The 9,676-nt window shown below is 34.1% G+C and overlaps 1 protein-coding gene and 1 long non-coding RNA gene across 6 annotated transcripts; one reads left to right on the forward strand and one right to left on the reverse strand.

The window, feature by feature from the left end:
- Positions 1-182: 182 nt before the first annotated feature.
- On the reverse strand, positions 183-3,150 carry LOC136232708 (protein NUCLEAR FUSION DEFECTIVE 4-like). The gene is made up of 3 exons (XM_066022075.1): positions 2,624-3,150; positions 1,164-2,095; positions 183-1,084 (listed from the first exon to the last, which is right to left on the reverse strand). The coding sequence occupies exons 1-3, from the start codon at positions 2,960-2,962 to the stop codon at positions 574-576; spliced, it is 1,782 nt and encodes a 593-aa protein (XP_065878147.1). The 5' UTR covers positions 2,963-3,150; the 3' UTR covers positions 183-573.
- Positions 3,151-5,321: 2,171 nt separating this feature from the next.
- Positions 5,322-8,912, forward strand: LOC136232032 (uncharacterized). Of its 5 annotated transcripts, none has more exons than XR_010690252.1 (4): positions 5,322-5,785; positions 6,571-6,762; positions 6,845-8,607; positions 8,740-8,912. It is a non-coding gene; the product is annotated as an uncharacterized lncRNA (long non-coding RNA). The 5 variants fall into 5 exon arrangements; XR_010690250.1 differs by having other exon boundaries at positions 6,845-7,483; positions 8,257-8,912; XR_010690251.1 differs by having other exon boundaries at positions 5,323-5,785; positions 6,845-7,048; positions 7,293-8,912.
- The last annotated feature ends 764 nt before the right edge of the window (positions 8,913-9,676 follow it).

A 9,676-nucleotide genomic window follows, 5' to 3' on the forward strand; every position in this document is an offset into this window, starting at 1 on the left:
AAATAAGAGATGTCTTATTTTGCACTTGATTATGTTGCACGGTAACCAAGGAAACCATACGAAACAAGGAAATGCTAATGAAGAAGAGTTTCCGTGCGAATAGCCTACCAACTATTTTATACCGTAAATTTATCCGGTTAATCAATTCAAGACGAGAGTATATATTAGAAATCAAACTTAAGTCAAGCCAAACAATAATAAATCTTATATAAATCCGACTTGAAAGAAGAATAAGTACATCTCACTCACTTGTAACAGAATGTCCAAAGAAGTGATACAGATATTACTACAATTTTTTAACACTCGAAACCATAATCTCCTTCAACAAATCGGCTATATAGAGGAAACAAAAAAATGAATCAAATATGGCAACACAAAATATCAAAGACTCTGTTTTAATGAGACTTCTTCTACAGTATGCTTCACTTTGCTGACCTTTTTTTTCTTCCAGCAACACTTTTTCTCAGAAGCATGAAGAATTTTACAAAACTTTGCTTTATCATGCAAATAACACATAGCAAGAGCAACATGGCTTACCTATAAGACACTGATCTAGTTCCGTTCCAAAAACAATCAAGAACGAGATCTCCCGTAGAGGTTTGCATAGACAATTTTAGTCCGATGCACAAGAATCAGGCTCAACATAACTGCAATGATGCAAAATCCTGACATAATCATTGAAGTAAGGAAGAAGCATATAGAACCTTCACACTTGAGAGGTTCATCCACACCAAAAAATCCTGGAAAGCTTGATTCTGCATATGGCCGGATATTGTGATGATGACCGTGAGCTTGCTTTTCAGCTTGATAGTCGTATATTCTGCTTGCAATTAGTCCGGAAAAGACGAGTGAACCTGCTGGATTTGCGAGCGTCAGGAAATTGTAGAGAGCACCGAACTTCTTCAAGCCAAACAACTCAGATGCAGCAGCTGGTACAATTGCCCAATGAGCACCATAGCCAAGCCCAATCAATAATGTGCCAATGTGCATTGCACCCGGCCAGCCAAAAGCAAAGAAGACATGCCCAATTGCCATTAGAAACTGAGCAATAGCCATTGCTACCGGTCTTGGATATGCATAGTCCCTGAATGACATCAAACAGGTAAACAAATCAACACCTACATATGAGTTTAGGATCGAGGAGAAACTCGAATGAAGTTTACCTCACGACAACCTCAGAGAAATAGCCCCCGCCAACACGGCCAAGAAAATTCCATATGCTGATCATGGATACAAATATATGTGTATTATCATAGCCTAGAGACTGGCTCATTTGACCAAGGTTATCAATCACAGTTAACCCGGATCCAGAGCCCAATAAAAGTGAGACAAAAATAAGCCAAAAGTCCGCCTTGATCAATGCCTGCATCAAAGTGAAATCCTCACCTCTATGAGGACCTCTTCTTCTTTTGATCCTCACTGCTCCTTCAGCAGCTGCTTGGAACAGTTTTGTCTGCAACTGTTGGATTCGTTTTTGCCTCTCCAATGCTGGAAGCAAGTCTACTTCCTTAGGCTTCTCATCTTCCACCTCACTGAATATTACCTCATTGGCATCTTGTTCGGATTTTCCAGCTTCTTGTTTCTGTGCCTCAGTTAAAAGAGTTTCGTCTGCTGGATCCCGTGGTTCTTGGAAAAAGCTCAATGAAATAGGAATGACAATGGGAAGCAAAATGAGAACAAACAAAATCACTGTAAAAATTATGGTTATAGTGTGGCTCACATCCACTAAATCTTCAAGGAGCATGACACCCATCAAATAAGCGGCCAAAAGAATGCACACACTATAAATAAATTGAAAACTCATCCCATCAGATGGTCTAATTTGTCTATGGCCTCCAACAGGCCTTACAATGAACATCATAGCAATAACTACCATTGCTGGTCCTACTGCAACCATGAAAATAAGAGACGCGTGATCAGGGGAATGGATCATCGTGTATATTTGCGTCAAAATTGCACCACTTAACCCAGCAAAGCCTTTGAGTATTCCCACAACAGGACCCCGGCTTTTGGGGAAGTTTTGTACACAAGAAACCAAAGCAGCTGTATTGAAGTAGGTTTCACCATTGTTCCCCACAAATATAAGAATACACATCTGCATACAAACAAATTCTAACATTTCAGCAAACTAGAACACATCTTGAATTGCATAGTAGATACATATGTGCAACATGGATTGACTTGACTCATTCATTTTTATGCAAACTAGAATCCATCTTGAATTTAAAGAAGTTTATGCAACGAAAATGCACATATGATGAACATTCATTTTTCTTCATCTGACTGGAAGTCATATTTCACTGTTAATTGAAACTTTTTTCACTCCCTAATATGATAAAAACTGTTTTTGAAGAACTCAAAGTTTCATGAAACTTAGGCAAAATAAAAGAAGTCAATTAAGGACATCATCTGTTTCTACAAAATTCAAATCACAATCGTAAACATAGTGAAAGTTTCATCTCCAAACAAAAACAGAGTAAAGACAAAGCTCCAAACAAGGATTGAGATCAAATTGACAAAATCTGCAATGAAGACAATTAAGTTGCCGTATCTCATAAACACAAAAAAGGAAAAAGAGAAGCAATTAAGTGAATCAAAAAAGGAAGTTTGATTGATTACTCACAGCCCACAAAGGCAAAGCAGGAGCTCTACCAGTAACAACAAGCCAAACCCATCCATAGCCAACAAGATTCTGGAAGGCACCAACAAGCAAAGCACCCCATAAAGGCAAGATTTCAGATAAAGTCCCAGCTAAAAATCCAACACTATCTCCGAGATCCTTAGCCACACCTAAACTTGCTAATTGCCTCTGATTATAATTCAAAGAGCTCTTTATAACAGGAGATATACTCCCAAATAAATAGCCAACTCCTGCCCACGATTGTATCCACATTGCGGCCACAAATACAAGCCATCTGTTATTGATAAACCCGGTGAAATTCTCCTTCAATCTACCCATCATTCTTAAGACGACAAAAATTTGTTGAATGAATGGTTTGCGATTCTTTTGTGTTTAATTGAATTGAAAAAGAGGCGTGATGAACTTTTTGTAAAAAGAAAGAAATGAGCTTTACAGTTTTATAAGGAAAAAAGAACAAAAGAGGGCCACTGAGGATGACGATAATGATACGGAAAACGCTGGTTTCAGACACCGATGGCTAGAGAAGATGTGGTGGGTTCATTGTTTTTATTCAAAAGATGCATTACTATTCCTTTTATTTTCGGAAATGCCACTCGGCCTTTGTTCATCAGGATTCCATTTTTCTGTTCCGACAAATATGGTGTCGTTTTGGGCCGTCTTTCCGATCTTCCTTTTAGAAAATAGACATTGTAGAAATTAGTTGTCTTTTGTTAATATACAAATTACAAGTCAAAATTCTTAGTTGTACAAATTATTATCTACTTACTTCCCATTTTCTAATTTAATTTCCATATATCATTTTGTCATTTCATGAGGCAAATGATGTACTTTTATTTTTTCCTTTAAAAATATATAAATAAATAAGTAGTTCTTATCCCTTTCTTTTGCTGTCAATCTAATATTTTAAACTTCATTTTTCAATAATTTTTATTTACGTTTAAGGGACATAATACAGTTGAACTATCAATAGTGTTCACATGGATCCTAATGACCACGGTAAATTTAGTCATTCACCATTAGATCTAGATTGATTAAAATCTTAAGATGGAGATTGAAAACATCCTAAAGCTTAGATTTAATAAGTCTAGATCTAACGGTTAATGACCAAATTCACGTGATCATTAGGGTCCATGTGAAAAATACTGGTTGAACTATATAGATCATACACTGTACTAATGATCAAATTAATTTAATCAATTCCGTTACATTTAAACCTATTAATATTTAGATATACTAATAAGTTTACATTTAATATTTAAAAAGAAAAATTTAAAGTTAATAGTGATAAGTGAAAACCATGGACACAACAACAACAACAAAGCCTTAGTCCCGAAATGATTCGGGGTCGGCTAACATGAACCATCCTATAAAGCAAAAGTGGTATTTATTATTAATTTATATCAGGTGCCATACAATAAATCCCTCGTTAAATACTTATAAATAATGCATGCAAAGTAAAAGGATAAAAATGTAAAAGAATAAAAGAAATAAGAGCAAAATGTAAATTTACCACCACGACATTAACTTCAAGTCCCACCACCCTACACTTTTCCCGAACTTTTGTTTTTTTCCTTAAGAATACAATAAAACTTAGGCCTTGTTTGATAAAGCACTTAATTGCTTAAATTAAAATGTTAAGCACTTATTTAATTTAAGTGCGTTTGATAACGGTTGTTTTTTCACCACTTAAATTAGTTAATTAAGTTAAAAATCACTTATTTTGATAAGTCAAAATATTTAACTTATCATTTTAAGTTAAACATTATCAACTCATACTTTTTTAAAAATTAAATCATTCAATATTTTCAGCACTTATAATATTCAGCACTTAAAATTCAGTACTTATCAGCACTTAATTTTCAGTTTTATCAAACAGCACCTAGACTAGAAAAAAAAAAGGCTAGTATTGGAATGGGTACTGCAAGTTAATTCATGAGTTATATTGTTTGCTAAATTTAGGGATAAAAGACATTGGACAATCAAAACGATTTTGAACATGTGTACAAATAAATCATATGAGAATCCAAGAAAAAATGATTAGATTGTATGAAGAGTTAGTGTCTTATAAATATTATATGGCATGCATTAATTTATATTTTCATTAAGTTTACATTGGACTAATTATATAAATGTAATGTAACATTAGGAGGACAATATACAATTGAACGCACATCCGAACATGTAAAATAAATTAAGTTGAGTGCAACGGTAAGCATATTGTTTATATATATGTGTATGAATATATTGTGCCTTGTTGGGTGTGAGATATGTTTGAATCTGATGTGAATAATGTTTTGAAATTTGTTATATGCTGTGATAGATACGGAAGTTATATGATTGAGTAAGTTGCGATATTATGAGCTGATTGTGCAAATACTTGAACTGAATAATGGTTGGATAATAAAAGAATATGAGCTTGCTTAGATGGATATGTGAAAGGTCCTACTTGAGAGTGTTGTCTGAATTTAGTGAGTTGGAAGCACACACTACAAGAAAATGAAGAGTTAATGACCGATTTTAAAGACTAATTTAAAAACTGTCTTTAATTAATGACCAAAATTAGTCATTAAACATATAAATAGTTGGTAACTCTATCAAGAGGTGGCCCCGCCTTTAATTTCCACTCTAACCACTGAATTCCCTGGTTAAAAACTAAAAGTTGTGTCCTTAAATTTATTTTATTAAACTAAAAAATAAAAGTAATAATTTCTTTTTCTAAGAAAGAAAAAGGAAAAAGAGAAAACAAAATATTTGTTACCCCGATCCCTCTTTTCTTCTTACTCCTAAGACTATTCCTCTCCCTAACCATAATTATCCAGGCGATATGTTCCAAGAAACCCAAATTCTTCGTCAACTCATCAGAATTCAACCTCATCCAGATTTGAAGCCTTACCGCCAAACTTCCAATCCTTTAAAGAGAACGCAACTACCGTTCGAAGGAGGAGTTAGAGCCAGACCTGCCCTAAAATGCCTCTTTTAGAATGGAAGATCGAAGATAAAGGATCTGAACGAAAAGATGAAGGGTGTTGGTACCCATAAAGTTCGTCAAGAAGCTTGCCCTTGGGTTGTGTCGGTTGCAGCTGTCGAGGGCTACGATTGGTGACACCACAAAGAGGAGGAGGAGCTATCGATTTAGGGTTTCAGGTAATTCTTCAAGTCGGTGTGTTGTCCATAGCTTCCTCTTCATTCTGTTCTGGAAAATATGTTCTGGATTTTGTTTATTAGTTACAACCTAGAAAAATGTTTGTGGTTTATAATTAATTGATTTCAGTTTATATTGAATGTCATTAGGGGTTAGAATCGTGTGAATAGTAAGTTTGGTTAGCTAGTTTACTATTTATTACTCTTTCCTGAAATTAATTAGTTTTGTATTTGTTGTTGTTAATTAGCTTTAGTTTTGTATCTATGGCTAAGTTCTTACTCCTCAAGACACTCTGTAATTCCTTTTGCATTTCCCTCTGTTTTGTCTGATTAGCTCGATTAATTGTTCGTGTTCTTCCCTAATCTAGGTTTTAGAAACAATCACCCTTAAATTGATCAATGTGTTTGGTTTCTCTTTGATTTTTCCATAGAAATGTGGGGGAATTTTAAGCTCCAAATAAGATATTTGCTCTGTTATATATGTTGATTTTGCTTTCACCAAAGAATCCTCATATGATAACAGAGGTTCATGATCAACTGCAGAATCTATCTTAATGTTTGATTTTGCGATTTTTGAACTCTTGTTTTTCAATTCGTTTTCTCTTACTCTTGCATAAGAAGAAGTATATACATAATATATAGCACTTTTTTTGGTCTGGCAATGGTTAATTGCAATTAGTGTTTGTATGTGGTTTGGCAAACACACCTACAAAAGAGAGAACATTAAAAATTTGAAAGCTAAGTGAATTGAACAAAAAAAAATTGACTTGTTTCACTTATATTTGCAGGGATGGAGGACTTGCAATTGTTAGATGAAGGGTTGCACTTTTTGCAGTTCAAGCATGCAATAATACAGAAAGCAACAGAAAATTTCAATGATATTCATAAGCTTGGTGAAGGAGGATATGGTGAAGTATATCAATTATAAATACCTTTGAATACCCACTTTGGTTCCTCGAATGATTCATGTCATGTATGTGGTAAGTTGCACAACAAATTTAGTTTCTAGAATAGAGGTCGTTGTATGTGGTAACTTAATGTCATGTTCTAAACCACTTGTAGAAGAAAGATCAAGAAAAGAAGAAAGAACTCACTTGGAAAAAGAGGCTTCTAATTATCACTGTGAAGCTTGCATTATTCGTCATGACATTAAGCTAGCAATATTCTATTAGACTTGAGATATAGACCAAAAATTTCAGATTTCAAGTAAGCTAGATTTAATTCGTGTGATCAATCCCTACTCAGCACAGCCATTGCAGGAACATTGTAAGTAACTGAACCTGGTTGTTTTTGTTGTCTTTCTCAATTGATATGCCTTGTTAAATACCGATTCAATCTGTTTTCAACTTCTCTACAAGTCTATGCAAAGCTAGAAGAATTTATTGCGTGTCGAATCCCATAAACTTTTATGTATATTATTATTTGAGACATTATTATTTTGAGATTTGGTTTTTCTTTTATGGATTTTGAAGAAATTTAATGAATTATTTTCCCTTGATTGGTTCATAAGGTAACTGCTAATTGAAGTAGTTGATATAGGCAAGTTTTAGCATCCACTCTTCTCAAAGCATTCTCTTCCTTGTTACATGCTGATAGTGATACTTGTCCGGGATAGTCATTAGTTTCCATCATCATGCTTGTTACTCGTTAGTTTCCATCATCTGGAAAGTGCAACCATATGTTAAACTGCAGTATAGAAAGGTAATTTTTTGTTTTTGTAGAATAAGTTTGTATTAAATCTTTGTTGAAGGGTTGCAACTTGCAATTATTATAATAACACGAATGCGATTTCTTGCTTCAAATGCTTTACAACTCTAAAAACGTTGTGTGTTTCTTCTACATGTTTTGCAAAGAACAAGAATTGCACAAGCTTGGTGCGGGTGCCTTTTGAAAATGTGACTTTCGGAGAACTGAGGTTTCAAATAGAAGCAATCAGATCTTATGATATTATGGGATTGTGATGAACTAAGTTTAGTTGTGTCCAGTGTGCATGATTTTTATCAGATTTCATAGACATTTAAGCTTATGCAGTTCTTACTAGAATTTATTAGTGATGTTATGTCCATTTCCATGGGTACTATTCTGGGGTTCTAGTGCAGTAGGTTCAAACAATGGTTGGATTGAACTAGTTATTATTGAAGGGAATGATGTTATAGCTGCTGATAGCTATAACAACAAAGGTATAAAAAAATGACTAATGATAGTACCCTAATTTGTTGGTGTTATTCAATCTCTGAGTAGTTGTGAAACAGGGAGGATATGCCCTTTTTGCAATTAATGGATAGGTGTGTTGGCTATAAATGACATTATGTTCGAGTCATTATATGTATATTTATGCAAAATTGTAATAATTTTGTTTGACAAGTGCAAACTGAATAGATCTGCCTTGGAATTTCTAAGAAATCCGAATAAATCTAGACAGCAAATGATTTTAATCTGAAAAACATGATTCTAACTGGGTTACTTTTGTGCAGGAAAAAGGTATATTCTAGCACTTGCAGAACGTTGCTGGTGAAACCAATATTGCAGATAAATGGATTAGTGATTTCACTCCACTCTGTATCGTGAGTCACATTTGGGTAACAGGAGGGCAACATATGATGGAAGAAAAAGTTTATACACTACTGGGTCCTCTGGTTCTGCCAAGGAACTATTTATGTTCTTTGTATTTTCAGCATAATATTGCACTTCTTTCTTTCTTCTTTTTTTCTTTGCACAATAACGGTGAAACTTGTCCTGTTTTTTACAAGAAAGATTGTGAGTTCAAGGTCGCTATCAAGTTTGCTTCCATGGTGGATCAACATCATCTTTGCCAATTTTGAGTGGTAAGCGACAATAAATTCTCCACAAGAGACGATTCAAGCTCTTGATATTGTTTTACGGGCTATTGTATCGGAAATGTGAGTGGTTATAACTATCATTAGTCATATTAGTACTTTGTTGTTATTCATTTGTAGTTTCTAAAGTTAGGGGACAAGTGATCCATACGTAAGGCCTTACGGAAACTTGAAGAAGTGAACGAAGGTATACAACATTGCATTTTCTTTTTGTTTATAATTTTATTGTATTCCTAGCTAGAATATTCAGAACCCTTCATGTTCATCAATAATAGTGCACATAGTTGTTGTGATCCACTTTGCTAGGTTCATTATAGGATATATTCTCTATTTCTTTTATATTATGAAAGTGACTGTTGTAAATGTTTCTATTCTTTCTTTGCCTACTGATATTTAATTTTTTGTGGTTGTTTTCTGACTTAATTGTTTTATCTTTTTGTCTTGGTCATAAGGGAAGGCAATTATTTATTCTTCAATGTTTTAGTCATTATGTATTAAACATTTATAGTTTAGTTATTCTCTCAGTTAGAAAGGACTCTCTTCAATCCAAATTTAATTTTTTTGTGCAAAATTAATTATTTAAAAAATTAGAAAAATATATTCAGTTTAGTGACGAATAAAGTCGTCGCAAAATAAGTCAAACTCGTCGGTAAAACACGATTATGAAAGAAATTCGAAGCACATTTAGCGACTGCATTTTATGTGTTTGCGACTGAATATTCAATCCGTAAGTTAACGACGATATTTTACGACTACGTATTGTTGGTTGCAAAGTTCACGACTAAAGCCAAAAAATTGTCGCTAACTCGTTACCAACCAGCTAGTTACTGACCGAATGGTTTTCGTCGGTAAATAATGAAATTCGGTCAGTAAACGCATTTAGGGACTGAATTCCGACCGAATTTTCAGTCCCTAACTGCTGATTTTCTTATAGTGACATATGTTGAGTTATATCCGTAGCGAACCACATGAGTTAAGTTTAACTCCTTCGTAGCACAGATGATTGTATTCCGAATTTAGTGAGTCGGTATACAGATTGGGTCCGAGGACCATTTTA

Source organism: Euphorbia lathyris, chromosome 6 (genome assembly GCF_963576675.1).
Source record: "Euphorbia lathyris chromosome 6, ddEupLath1.1, whole genome shotgun sequence".
Classification (NCBI taxonomy): domain Eukaryota; kingdom Viridiplantae; phylum Streptophyta; class Magnoliopsida; order Malpighiales; family Euphorbiaceae; genus Euphorbia; species Euphorbia lathyris.